This window comes from Sprattus sprattus, assembly GCF_963457725.1.
Source record: "Sprattus sprattus genome assembly, chromosome: 4".
In the NCBI taxonomy this organism is placed as follows: domain Eukaryota; kingdom Metazoa; phylum Chordata; class Actinopteri; order Clupeiformes; family Clupeidae; genus Sprattus; species Sprattus sprattus.
Window position 1 is genome coordinate 40,484,441 of NC_137923.1, and position 14,999 is coordinate 40,499,439.

Consider the following 14,999-nt stretch of genomic DNA (forward strand, 5'->3'; position numbering starts at 1 on the left):
ATTGCAGCCTCCGCTACCAGAGGCAGGTGGGGCTGCGCTCAGCTGGCTGGCTAACTGCTGGAGCGAATGGGGGCAGAGGGAAAGCACCTGGCCCTGTATTTAACTGAACACGCAAGCCTGAACACCAGAGAATGCTGTGTGTATACACACTATAACACTGAGGGCTCCCAGTCCCACTGGCGTTGGGGATCATAATATATATTATATTTCTGCAGGGAGGGTAAAGAATGGTTAAAGGGCTGGGCGTGGGTGTGGGCTTTGGTGTGTGTGTGTGTGTATGTATATGTGTGTGTGTGTGTGTGTGTGTGTGTGTGTGTGTGGAAAGTGTATGCCTGTACGTGTGTCTGGGTGTCTTGGTGATGGCATGCGCTGCAGTCGCAGTAATAATTAGTGGTTAGTGGAAATTAACATATGGGCGCTGGCCATTAATGATAATGGTTTTGCTGCGCTGGAAGTGAGTGCACATACTCCGCAGGGCTGCACCTCTCATTCTCCACAGCAGTGATCAATATGAAAATATACACGTCGAGCTCGGAGACCAATACAGAACAACCCTGATGTTATATATGAGGCGGTACAGGTCAGCACATTTGTGAGAGAGTGTGTGTGTGTGTGTGTGTGTGTGTGTGTGTGTGTGTGTGTGTGTGTGTGTGTGTGTGTGTGTGTGTAAACATGAGTGTGTATACAAACACATACCGTGTGCATCACATAACCAACCCCTCAGAGGGTTCTGTAATTACTAGCAAACATGCACGCACTGACACACACACACACACCACACACACACACACACACCACACACACACACACACACACTATTTGAGTGAATACAGCATAAAGCACTGGCTCAAAACAGCATATGGTCCAGCCAGTTCCTACCACTGCATGGTGTTCCCTGACACTCGGTGCAGAGAGCTGGGTGCATATGCATAATTTAGCAGCAAGCAGACCGTGTTTAAACCAGACAGAGAAAAAACAGCTCTGCCCGCTTTACAGTGAGAGGATTTAGGAGGCTGTGAGCAGGAAATCTCTTCTCCCTCACTCACTCACACTCACACACACACACGCACACACCCGCACACACACACACACACACACACACACACACACACACACACGCACACACCCGCACACACCTGCACACACACACACTAAATTACTTCATTGCAGGCAATCTGGGTTAATGTTTGCTTCAGTAAACTGAAGGGCGAGGAAACACATTTCAGTATGAGATCCTTTTTGTACTCAACAACAGACAGACTGAGCAATTATGTAAGAAAGAGAAACTTGCCATGAACCCTGAGAGTTAAGAAACAAGTTAGCAGTCACAGATGATCCGAGCATCCAAGCAACCACAGCCATGTGCATCCACCCACACACACACACACACACACACACAACGTATGCATCTAAGAAATGATGCTACTGCCTTATAAGTAGCTACTAGAGGTTCAAATACATTTCACTAATACTCTCACAGATGTATGTAAATATGAAGCAAAACTGTTTTTGCTCCACCTTACCAAAGTCAGCTAATAATAATTATTTTTATAATAATAATAATAATAATAATAGACAAATACAGCTCACTAATGATCTCTCACAGATATGTATGTGTGTATACTCCTTTGCTCCACCTCACCAACACACATTCACACACAGGCACGCACACTCTCACACACTCACACACACAAACACTCACACACACCTGGGGATGCCAGCGAGGTAGGCGATGAGGCGGCGCAGGTCCTCTTGTCGTATTCGGTCGTGGTTGGTGCGTGAAGGGAACGTGAGCACCGGGCCCCCGCGTCTGTCTCGGCCCCCTGGTGGAAGAAGAGGGAAATACATGCGTGAGTGCGGCTCGGTACATGAACCGCCTTTTCAGACAAACCAACCCCACACTCTCCCAGCCTCCTCCTCAACCCCCCCCCCCCCCCCCCCCCCCCCCATCACCATCTTTCCTGTGCCTATGGGGATTCCTACAGCGCAGGATCGATCTACATTCTTGCATTGTCTTTTTCCTCCTTCCCTCTCTCTCTCTTCCCTCAGTCTCTCTCTCTCTCTCAGTCTCTCTCTCTCTCTCTCTCTGTCTCTCTCTCTCTCTGTCTCTCTCTCTGTCTCTCTCAATTTTCAATTTCAATTTCAAATGGCTTTATTGGCATGAATGTGCGATACATTGTTGCCAAAGCACTCAATACAACAATATTAACAGCAGATAACAGCAACATTAGTGATAATACTGATAACAACACACACACACACACACACACACACACACACACACACACACACACACACACACACACACAGAGATCAGCATTAAGGGAAAGAAAAAAAAAGAAAAATAATAATAATGATAAAAGATAAAAGTAAATGAATAAATAAAACAAAACAAGGAAGTAAATACATAACCAGAAAATTATGTCTCGTGGCTGTCATGACAAGCTTTTACGTATTTCGCAGATACATATATTAAATCTGGGTGTTCACCCAATATATATTTAATTTTTTTATTTTTGTCAAATTTGGGATTATATTTTCAAATTTTGGGAAGAAGACTGATCTAATTAGTTCAAATTTTTTACAATTTATAAGGAAATGTTCTTCGTTTTCAACCTCTTGTGTGCAGTATTCGCACAACCTCTCCTCCTTAGGTCGCCATGTTTGTTTGTGGCGACCTTTTTCAATGGCCAATGTGTGATCACTGAGTCTGTACCTAGTGAGTGTTTTTCGGATCTGGGGGTTCTTTATGACATTTAGATAGTTAGCCACTTCATAGTTTCGCTCTAATGATTGGTATGTTTCTAATGTATGTTGTGTTTTTATCATATTTTTTCTCTCTCTCTCTGTCTCTGTCTCTCTCTGTCTCTCTCTCTCTCTGTCTCTGTCTCTGTCTTTCTCTCAGTCTTTCTCTCTCTCAGTCTCTCTCTCTCTCTCTCTCAGTCTCTCTCTCTCTCTCTCTCTCTCTCAGTCTCTCTCGCTCTCTCTCTCAGTCTCTCTCTCTCAGTCTCTATTCTCTCCGCATCTCTGTGTCCCAATGTACTGCCTCAATACCTTTTCATAGTCATATTCCATTTCTCTCTGTCTCCATCACAATAAATCAATTTAAATCATTGATTCAGTCGTTTTGGGGATTTTCCCCTTAGACTGCAGTAGAAGGGAGGTATACTGTAAGTATGTGCAATGTATTTCATCTGCTCTGCATGCCTGCACACCAGAGTTCTTGCTCAGTGTGAGGCTCGGTGTGTGTGTGTGTGTGTGTGTGTGTGTGTGTGTGTGTGTGTGTGTGTGGTGAATGTGCTCCTGTGCAAGAGCGTTGTTTGTTCAGTGGGAGTTGTGCATTACGTATTAGTTCACTGTGAGTGTGTGTGTGTGTGTGTGTGTGTGTGTGTGTGTGTGTGTGTGTGTGTGTGTGTTTGTTTGTATGGTTGGGAGAGTGACAAACAGGAGTCTTCTGGATCTCCTAAAGCAGTTCCACTCCCCAGAGCAGACGTTAGCTACAGCGCCCCCTCTGGCCCAACACGTCATCACCTCCAAATTTGATGCTCCTGTGACCTGACATACTATATGATTGTGGGAAGATACATTTATTTACATTTACTGATCTGGCAGATACTAAGGCGCCTTTATCCTGAGTGACTAAGAGTACAGGCGAAAGCCAGACTGAAAAAAGTGGTCTGACTTCCAAAGTCAGCTTAATCAGAAGCATAAACTAAAAAGCCTCGTAGACAGAAGCTTGGGTCTTCATATTGTCCCCCCATATTCTCCAGCAATTATGCAACCAAGCAGTAAATCAAAGGGTTGTGTGAGTATGTGTGTATGCACGCAGTGTGGCTGCTGTTTGGCTGTGTGTGTGTGTGTGTGTGTGTGTTGCCTGCCACTGCAGAGCAGTTCTACGGGGGATATCAGTGAGGATTTTCCACTGAAGCGCGGCGTGCTGAACCTCGCTAATTGAGTCCACAGTTAATAGGATCACAGCCCTGATCCCTCTGGCAAGAAGAACAAAACAAAAAGAAACGAAAGAAAAAAAAACATAAAAGACTTATGGCTGCGACAGGGGGATGGAGGGATGGAGAGGGGGTGGAGGTGGACGGGGGGAGCTGGGTCGCCACCGCCCTTCCATCCTTCAGCTAATGCTAGGCTAACGGTTTCCAAGGGCCACACCGTGCTTTTGTGCCGTCCACCCATTACCTGGCGTGTGAGTGACGGTAACTCATCGCCATGGAAACACAGCATCGCTACCTGTGAATCATGGACGAGCTCATTATTGGAGTGGAGCACAACAACCTTGAGTTAGGAGGGGGGTTGTTGAAGTGATAACCCAATAAAAAACGAGACAAAGAGAGAGAGAGAGAGAGAGAGAGAGAGAGAGAGAGATATGGTAGCCTATAGAGAAAGAACAGGAGACAGCGAGAGTGAAAGAGACTGACAGGAAGATGTAGCTTACACAGGCAGAGAAGGAAGAACAGAGGACGCGACAGAAAGAACAAGAAGGCAAGAGTACAGGCACAAAGTGTAGAGGGAGAGAACGTAACAATGTGGAGGAGAGCTGAAGGAACCGAGGATGACAGGAAAGAAGAGCAAAACAGCATGATGGCACATCACTTATTCTGCTCTGTGATTCTCAGCACTTGGAGGAAGTGGAGGGGAGAAAGAGAGAGGGAGAGAGAGAGAAAGAACTAAAGTGAGAAGGAGTCAGACCAAAAAATAAAGAAAGAAAGAGAGAGGGAGAGAGCGAGAGAAAGAACTAAAGTGAGAAGGAGTCAAACCAAAAAATAAATAAATAGAGGGAGGGAGAGAGCTAGAGATGGAGAAAAAGATATATATATATATATATAGAGAGAGAGAGAAAGACAGACAGAGAAAGAGAGGAGGAGAGAGAGAAAGAACAAAAGTGAGAGGGAGTCAGACCAAAAAAGAAATAAAGAAAGAGAGAGGTGGAGGGAGGGAGAGAGATGGTAAAAGAGAAAGATAGAGAAAGAGAGATAGATAGATAGAGAGACAGACAGAGAAAGAGAGTGTGAGAGAAAGAACAAAAGTGAGAGGGAGAAAGAAGAAAGAAAGAAAGAAAGAAAGAAAGAAAGAGAGAGAGAGAGAGAGATGGAAAAAGAGAGAGTTGGAGAAAGAGATAGATAGATAGATAGATAGATAGAGAGAGAGAGAGAGAGACACAGACAGAGAAAGAGAGAGCGAGAGAGAGACAGACAGAGGGAGAGCACATAATGCTGGCCATTGTGTGTCCGTTGGGACTGGAGCACAAAAGCGCAGGCTAATGTTTTTCCAGCGCCGGCCAAATAATCCCGAGGCCCGCCGGAGCCACAGCGCAGGGGCTTCAATAACAGCACGCCCGCTGGAGGGGAGGGAAGCAGTCGGGGTGTGTGGAAGAGTGTGTCAGTAAGAGTGTGTTTTTGTCAGTGTGTGTGTTTGTGAGAGCGCGAGATTAAGTCGACGGGGAGGCCAACGGTAGCCTCAGGACGGGTCAGTACAGGAGAGGGGACAGAGGGGCTGGGTCTGTGTGGCAGCTGTGCATCTCCTGTGACCGGGGCCAGGAAGTCCATATAAGGAAAGACCTCTGAGAGCACGTGAGAGAGAGACCTTGTGCCGTAACCTACAGAAGTTCTATACATCTATCTATATCCCATCTTCTATTAGAGTAAACACATGAAAATGTACTATACCAGTAATATTTGGCGTTTGCCTGTGTAACGGTGGCTGTATTTGCAGTATGTGTTTGTGTATAAGGTTATTAGTATTCATATTCTAGTGTTTTGCTAAGCAATGGTCATACATTTAGCATAGTCAGTGCATAGGTACCACTATTTGTGTGCCTGTCTGTGTATATAATTGTGTGTGTATTCGTGTATGTGTCTTCACGTGTGTGTGTGTGTGTGTGTGTGTGGTTCACTTTGCCCTTCTTACCTGACAGGTAGGCCACTTTCTCTTTCAGGATGGGCAGCACCTCCATAGCCTTCATGTCTTCGTTCCTTCTGAAACCTGCGAAGCACACACACAAAAAAAGACAAACCGTTACACACACGCAATGTCATCAGCACAGCCGCCTTAGCATGCGGGTCGTCGTAGCAACGCCCCGGCGAGGGAAGCTGGGTAAGCCGTGGCAACAGAGTGCCTCCACGGTTCACATCCCATCAGTAGCCAGATCAATACTGAGGCCGACTGAGCAACGAGCGTCTCCATGGCAATTAAAATGGAGGGATGAGAGGAGAGGGAGCGGAAGAGGAGAGGGGGGAGGGATGCTCTCTCTCTCTCTCTCTCTTCACTGCTCTCTCTCTCTCTTGTTTGAGAAAGTAAGGCACTCGGAAACGAGTCTGGTCCATATGTGGCCTGAATCTGGCTAAGATGAACACAAATCAGCTTAGTTATCTTTCTTTCCGTCTCTCTCTCTTTCTGTCTCTCTCTCTCTCTCTCTCTGCCCCCCTCTCTCCCCTGTTCAGGAACAAAGAAGGGCGTTTTCTAGATGTGGCACGTCTGATATACTATTCTCCAGAGAACGTCAATATGAGAGAGGCCACCATTTTTAAGGCCACTTCACCGTCAAGATGAAGCCTTACAAAACAGAGACAAAAAAAGGATGGGGAGGGGGAGGAGGAGAAAGAGAGCGAGTGATGATGTCATCTGTCATCTTCCTAAGGTGTCGGTTCTCTGTGGTGTCACAGCGCCTCACACTGTGCTGCTGCGTTTTCACACACACACACACACACCTCTCCCTCCCTCGCTCCCTCCCTCGCTCGCTCTCTATCCATCCATCCATCCATCCATCCTCTCCCTTTCTTTTTCTCAGACACTCTCCCCTCTGACCTCCATTAACGTCAGAGAGCCAGCAACAACTGCCCACTGACACACACACACACACACACACACACACACACACACACACCACAAGAATGTCCTCATTATACAACTCAAACAAGTGTAACCTTTTCACTTCTAACCGACGACCGCAGTGAACTTCTAATGCCTGCAATGCTGCCATTTCCAAACACACACACACACACAGACGCACAACGCTACTCCTTCACCCATTCCCTTGATCACTCCTTCACTCTCCCTCCCTCCCTTATTGCTTCCCTCTCTCCATGCGTTCTACTGCCCTCATGAGGCCCGAGGCGGCCTCTGCTCGGTGGTTCTGACGGAGAGCCCCAGCGTCAGACCACCTCTCCCAGCAGCACCGGAGCCAAACCTCCATGGCCGGCTGGGGACGCCGTAGCTTCCCATGGGTGCCGCGGTCCTCGTCCTCCTCCACGCCTGCACCCAGGAGCTCTGCCATCACAACAAACCAAGGCGCATACAAAAAGCCGCCTAAGTCCAACCATAACAACGGGCCGAGCCACTTCCCCTGGCCAGTACTCCACCAGACCTGGGCTCAACACACACAAGAGAGGGGGGGAGGGGGGGGTAGACAAAAACCAAAAGGACAAGCATTGTGGGCAAGTGGGTAAACATAACCAAAAAAAAAATGAGTGCGGTAGAGACAGAGACTCTGTGTGTGTGTGTACAAAGACACACACACACACACACACACACACACACACACACACACACTATCGTTTTAATGCTGTGCTTGTTCTTCAGGCTTGCTGGCTTGCTCTGTGGAACTGACTGGAGAACTGTGAGAACAGCCACAGTGCTAATCGGCGAGTTCTGTCCCCTGGCATCCCAGAACAAGAGGGAGATAGAGAGAGAGACAGAGAGAGATTAACTGAGAGAAAGAGAACATTAAAAGAGAAACAAGGAAAGAGAGGAAATGTGCTCGACCCTCTGATCTTTCTCTTCCTGGGAGGCACTTGCACTGGCCAAACAGTAGGAGGCACTCACACAAAAACTGTGACTGTGTTTATTGTGCTCTAACTGGAGTGTGTGTGTGTGTGTGTGTGTGTGTGTGTGTGTGTGTGTGTGTGTGTGTGTGTGTGTGTGTGTGTGTGTGTGTGTGTGTGAGATTGCTGGCCAGCGGTTGCATGTGATCTGGCATAATAGTTTTCATATGAGACTGCATCCTGTGTAGGCCACAGAGTGTCATGTATTGTCAATCTTAACACAATGCAGACAACAGTATTGTTTTTCAGAGAGGCTGACTCACTGGGTCAAAACATGCAGACCACCATATCACCTATAGTATTCTATAGGACCACACACACACACCCGCACACACACACACACACACACACCTACCCACACACCCACACACACACACCCACACACACACCCACACAGCATGAATCACAGAGCAAAACACATGGCCTGTGACTCACGCAGTCCTGAATCACATACAACATACATGTGCAGGCACACATACAGACACCCAGAGGAATCACTCCCACATCACACACACAGAGCCTGCAAGTTCCAGAGGCTACTCAACGGAGGTGACTTATCTGAAGGATCATTACTCATCTGGGGGAAAGTTTGCCCCCTTGTCGGATCCAAAACAACTCCATTCCGCTGAATGACTCAGCGAACTCAAGCCTGAGGCGTGAGCCGACTCCCGTTCAGATCAGCCGGCCAGCAGGGCCAGGATTCCCTTCATTATCCCCCTAATGCAGACATGCTTCCCTGTCTGCCTGCCAATACATCCATCTTTATAGTTCATAGCCACTGCCTAGGCATAGAGCACCAGCTTTAATCCTAATCAGTTTATCTAGTCTAGTCGAGCTGCTTATGTACGTACACACACATGGTGTGTGTGTGTGTGTGGGCGCAGCTCCAAGTTAAAAGGGCAACTCGGTTTGACACGGACATGTCGGCTGTGTGGCAACAAGTAGGCTTAGGGGGCCATCGACCCCAGAAGCACATTTGTGCTACGACTGTTGAGAGAATGGAAATGAGGAAGTCCACATAGGACAAAGGATGATAATGAATTCCATAGAGGTGGATGGATTGGGGGGGGGGGGGGGGGGGGAGAGGAAGAGGGTGGAAAAAAACAGTGAGGTTGGTGGGGGGGGTTTGAATGTTGTGTGTGTGTTTTTGTGTGTATGTGGCACAGCATACAGCAAGGCCACCCAGCTGTGTGAGTGTCCGTCACTCCCGGAGACAGCTGAGAGAGAGTGCAGACAGGCCAGCAACAACTGCCCACTGACACACACACACACACACACACACACAGCGATACAAGCATGGCACATAGGCAGTGATATAACCATATGGTCAAGCGAGACACACATCCCCGACCCTGCATAACTAGCAGTACAGTCTAAAGCTGATGCACAATGCTAAGGGGGTGGCCTACTGAGAGCCCTGAACACACACACACACACACACACACACACACAGACAAATTCCCTTCCGCCCTCGCCTTATCCACCCACGCCACTCCATCTCCCCCTCGCACCACATGAGGCTGGCCGGCAGTACATTTCCTTTGTGTGTGTGTGTGTCAAGGACAGAAGCAACATGTTTGTCCCTTTCAAGAGGTTATTTGTGTGTGTGTGTGTGTGTGTGTGTGGTCAACACGCTCTCTGATCTATGCAATCACACACTCCTACACATAGACACAGACACTGTCTCGAATAGTGGAGGTCAAAGTGCTCAGTGATCCACTGAAAACATGCACGCACACACTCATTAGCTAATCACTTCCCCCAACACACACACACACACACACATCCCACCTTCAGACAAGAGTGCTAACAGGGATGGACAGGGGAGAACACGAGAAGACAGGAAATACCCCCACCCCCAAAATCCTCCTCACCCTGCCAGTGACCCCAGGAGGGTCTGGGAGCAGCTGGTCATCTAGGTCTGCGCGTGGACAGGCTTAACCACCTCCGCCACACACACACACACACCCACACCCACCCACCCACACCCACACACACACACAAACTTCGGCTGGTGAGAAGATGTGTGATACAAAAATGTAACGCCTGTAGGGTCTTTCAAATGGTGCAGTGCAACGCTCACACCACCTGTCGCATGTCATGTGCTCTAGAAACGGAGACAGGAAAAGAAAGGTGGATGACTTGAAACGGAGCGCATAAAAAGTGGATTAAGAGCTAACTGTAGATCAAGAGCACTTAGAGCCGAGGTGAATCAGCAACAGGGGGTGGGAAGAGGAGTGCTGCTTCTGCAGAAAAGTGATTTTGAGCTCAACATCCCCCCACCCACCCACCCCCACTACAAAAATGCCTCTGCCAGCATCATCCCAGTGTAACAGTAACCAATGCGGGTACAGAGCTGTGCAGTGAGTAAAGCTTTACTCACTGACATCTTAACAGACGTGCTAGCAACAGACGCTAGCACCCATGGGGGTCTTTCCCCTTGCAAGCACACTCGCCACTGTCCAAGGCGCCCGTTTGGGTCCGGTGGAGAAGCAGTGTACCGCGATGCGGGTAACGCCAGGACCTGAACTGAGCCAATCGGCTACGCCGGACTGTAAACCATTTTACCACGCTGGACTGTATGGTGATCAGATAAGGCCTGTTTTCGTTTTCTCCCAGTTAAAGGCATCGACTTACCCAGAATGCACCTGTTGTTTCTCTACATAAGAGACGCGCTGGGCTGTGCTTTTGCGATGACATCCATTAGCTCCGTTTCGCAGCGGGCGAAACTGAAAGGGGCCTCTGATGCGGCGCATACTTATTACTGCTTATTTACAGCCAAGAAAATGGGCTTTCATTTTTCTGAGATGTTGAAAGGATCGGGGTATACGTCAATGTGAGCTCTCTGTGTGTGTGTGTGTGTGTGTGTTTGTGTCAGAGGGAGGGGGGTAGAGCGAGGGAGAGAGACCGAATGAGAGAGATCATGAGGGCTGCATCTCTGGCTACAGTTCTGATCAGAAAAAAAGAAGGCAAATGGAGGACCGTGCAGTGATTTTGAAGGCCAGTGTGCAAAACAACACACACTCACACACACACACACACACACACACACACACACACACACACACACACACTTATCCAGCTTCCTCTTGCCCCCAAAAAAAGCTCCCCACTAACACCAAATCCCTGTCTCACGAACCCATAAATCCTTCCAACAAGAATCTGTAAGCTGTGTGTGTGTGTGGACAAGCTTTATTTCCTGCCACAGGGCTGGAGTGTTCCTGGACTGCCTTCTTCATGTGTGCATTATTTCACTATGACTCCCCTGCCGCTCGGCTCCGGCTCCAGGGGCTAAATTTAGCAGCGGCCCCCATGGAGCCGCACCACACTCCTCCACTGATCTCTCCATTCTGGGAATGTGAATGAGTGAAAGGAAAAAGAAAAGGGTGGGGGGATGAGAGGGGTGCAGGTCACACCCTCGCCCCCTCTGTGGCGCACAGCCTTTCTATTTTTGCACCTCTCTCTCCTTCTCGATCTGTCTTTCTTTCTTTCTTTCTTTTCACTCTATTCCTCTCATCCCTTCTCTCTATCCCTCCCTAACCATCTTTCCATTACCCGGTTTGTATATTGCTTGCTTGTCTGGGCTGCATTTAAATGCAGTCTTGGCCTACTTTTCCTGCTCTGGATCTCTCTCTCGCTCACTTACTCTCAGTATCTTTTCTTCCAGTATGTTAACTTCCCTTCTTTCCATCCTTCTCTCTCTCTCTCTCTCCCCTTCTCTCCCTCCCTCCCTCTGTTACTCCTCTCCTGCTCCTTGTCCCATTAGTCTGTGAAGTTTTAATCCTCTGCAGGACCATTCTGCATTTCAGGTTTAGTGCAGAGGAAACAGGCTAATTGTGATTTAAAATGAGGCTCCAACACACACAGGCACACACCAACTCAACCTTCACACTCATGTCCCCAGGACCCAGGTATACAATGGGAGTGTGCACGGGTATTCCAATACCAGTATCCTTATGTGGTTATTCTGTACAAGCACACAATCGTGAAAAGTTATGAGAAAATAAGGGATAATTTCGCAAATACTGACTTGAAATAATTATATTGTTAATGTGTGGTGATAGTATGCACACTCACAACCATTTTGATGTTTATTGGTAAAAGTTACTGGTCCAGATTGAGGAAACCACATAATTGTATGGGGAAACAGTAGGCTAGTCAAGTTACCTAGCGTTAGCTGCTAGGTAGCAGTTTAATATTATTAATGGCTTCCCAGTAATGGTCATGGCGAAGAGAAGTTTTATATAAAATATGGTTCTTATGCACACCCCTAGTACACTCCCACACCGGGGGGGGGGGGGGGGGGGGGGGGCATTCTCCCAGTAAACTACTTGCAAGATCTGCCATGTCAGGCCAAGTCCCACAATCCTCTCTGCCTAAGCATGACCTGAGAGCGCAGGCAGATTACACCATGGCCTCCTGTCAAGACAAGCTGCTGACTGCTGCCATGACACCTGTGTTTTCAGTGGCCAGCCATATGAGAGAGAGAGAGAGAGAGAGAGAGAGAGAAAAATGGTGTTAACATTATTATCTAATCAAGGCTTCTTTTTTTTCTTTTGTTAACTTTTAGACAGAAAAACATTGGAAGTGATTCTGTGTATCTCTTACATTCAGCACACTGAGGCTGCAGCTCTGCTATCAGGAGTCGGTGCAGAGCAGAGCAGAGCAAAGGCACGACACCCTCTCAGCCCCGCAGACAAGCCTTTCTGGAGCCGAGCCAAGTATGGCATGATATCACCTCAAACGTGTGTGTGTGTGTGTGTGTGTGTGTGTGTGTGTGTGTGTGTACACACCAATGTACTGTGAATAGTTTAATAGACTGGAAAACACACTCAAATGACTGGAAGACATCTGCTGCCACACTCACACACAAACACACACACGATTGGCCGCAGTACATCAATGAACTAGGAGCAGCTCAATACAATGGAAAACGCCCTCAGATGACTTTCCCCACACACATGCATGCACACACATGCACACAGACAATTAGCCACCCTTGCATCAATGTGCTGTGACCATGTGATGGGAAACCCACTTAAATGACCAACACACACACACACACACACACATACACACACTCACATTAACACACTATGGCATCATCTATATTGTGAAGCACAGCTCAATAATGTGAACACCCATGTACGATGATACATAATTGGATCTATACACATCCATATTCTGACCTGCTGTACAATATGACACACACACACACACACACACACACACACACACACACACACACTGTGGCCACAGCAGCATGACATCTCATCCCCCACAGCTGCTGCTCTCTGTGGACCATCAGCCTGGGGACCAGCACAGAGGGATGATCTCATATGATCCATCAGAGGGCAGTCAGAGAGAGAGACAGAGAGAGAGACACACACACACACACACACACACACACACACACACACACACACACACACAGGGAGACCAAGGACAGACAGAAAGAGAGATGCAGAGAGAGACAGAGAGAAAGTTGTTGTTGTTAATATCTAGGGGTGGGTATTGCCAAAGAAGTCACGATTCGATTTGTATCACGATTCACATGCCACGTTGCGATTCTATCACGATGCATCGCGATACTTGAATTATTGCGATGCATTGCGATGCATTGCGAATTTTCACTGAACACTGTTAGAAAAAAATTAAGCCATTACCAGTGGTTGACTGGCTGTGTATGATCTGGATAGTGTGTTCAATTGATAACTCAAAGCAACTCAGTTCATACATAGCTGTATTTATTGAAACGACTTTTGGAGGTTACTTAACACAAATATTATTATTACTAGATACACTGCATGTTTTGTTTATGAATGACCTGTCGCAGTATCGCACGGTCGGAAATGCTTGATGTTCGCCAACCATTCATGCAATAAAAAAAAAAAATTAAAAATTAATAATCGATACTTGGCGTCAACAATCGATGCAGTAGATCGTGAAAATTAGAATCGCGATGCATCGTCATGACGATTATTTGGCACACCCCTATTAATATCCTACTTTCTTGATGATGATGATGATGAAAATGATGATTATTTTTATGTTATTGTTTCCACTTCTCACTTTACCCTCTGATGTATATTGTGTATAAAGTGTTTACACCCAACCCAAATGCTGTGGCAATACTGTAGAACATTATGGTCATGCCAATAAAGCTTCTTTTGAATTTGAATATGAGAGAGCGAAAGAGAGAGAGAGAGAGAGAGAAACAGAGAGAGACAAAGAGAGAGAGAGAGAGAGACAGAGACAGAGAGAATACGCTCCTCTCCTCCACCTCCCCCCACAGTCAAACCAGCTCCCTCCTCTTCCTCTCCTCCACCTCCCTCTCACAGTCAAACCAGCTCCCTCCTCTTCCTCTCCTCCACCTCCCTCTCACAGTCAACCCCCCGCTCCTCTCCTCCACTGCTCCCCACAGATCATCCTCCACCTGACAAATGGCCTTCATATCTTCCCATCTCCTCCTTCCAAACCCGCCCACACCGCCGAAGGTGATGTGCATCACACCCATACCCGCATAAGAATGAGGGGATGAAAGATGGAAGAGGATGATGGGGAAGGGATGACATCATGTCATAACAGGGAAATATGGCCGGAGGTAGAGCAAAAAACCCTTTGTGGGCTGTTTGTTTGTTTGTTTGTTTGTTTGTGTACAACAGGAGATCAAAAATGCAAGACAGACATTCTTGGGTTTGTACTAGCATTGGGGGGGGGGGGGGTGTTGCAATGAGGTTTAGGCTAAGTTGCTTCACACATAAACTACTAGAATCTCAGGGAGCACTGGGTTAAGTGCATGGTGCTTATACACTACACACGTTCTGTACACTGGTACTGTGGTACTGTTCATTCTTGTTTTTAAGGAGCACCTTAGCGCCCAAATATATATTTTTTAAATGCAGGTGCAAAGACAACACATTGGGTGCTCAGTCAGTTCTGTTTTTAAGGACTTAAACATCATGCATCACTATGACATTTACAATTAAACATAGCAATGCACCAATTGGGAAGATTAAGAATGCATGACACAAAAATGTACAGGCAACAGAATCTTATACATAATTGGGGCCTACTTAATTTGTCAATTCATCATAATGTTATGCTCATGTTTTATTTTTCGTTTCATAAATCTTTCTAAACACAAATGCCACCTGAAAGTCTGGG

At 47.2% G+C, this 14,999-nt stretch overlaps 1 protein-coding gene across 1 annotated transcript in view; it reads right to left on the reverse strand.

The window, feature by feature from the left end:
* The window catches only part of trioa (trio Rho guanine nucleotide exchange factor a), a 116,332-nt gene that overhangs the window by 58,926 nt on the left and 42,407 nt on the right, over window positions 1-14,999 (reverse strand). Inside the window, 2 exon segments of the mRNA XM_080837427.1 lie at window positions 1,709-1,823; window positions 5,920-5,994. Coding sequence (XP_080693553.1) covers window positions 1,709-1,823; window positions 5,920-5,994 — 190 coding nt within the window.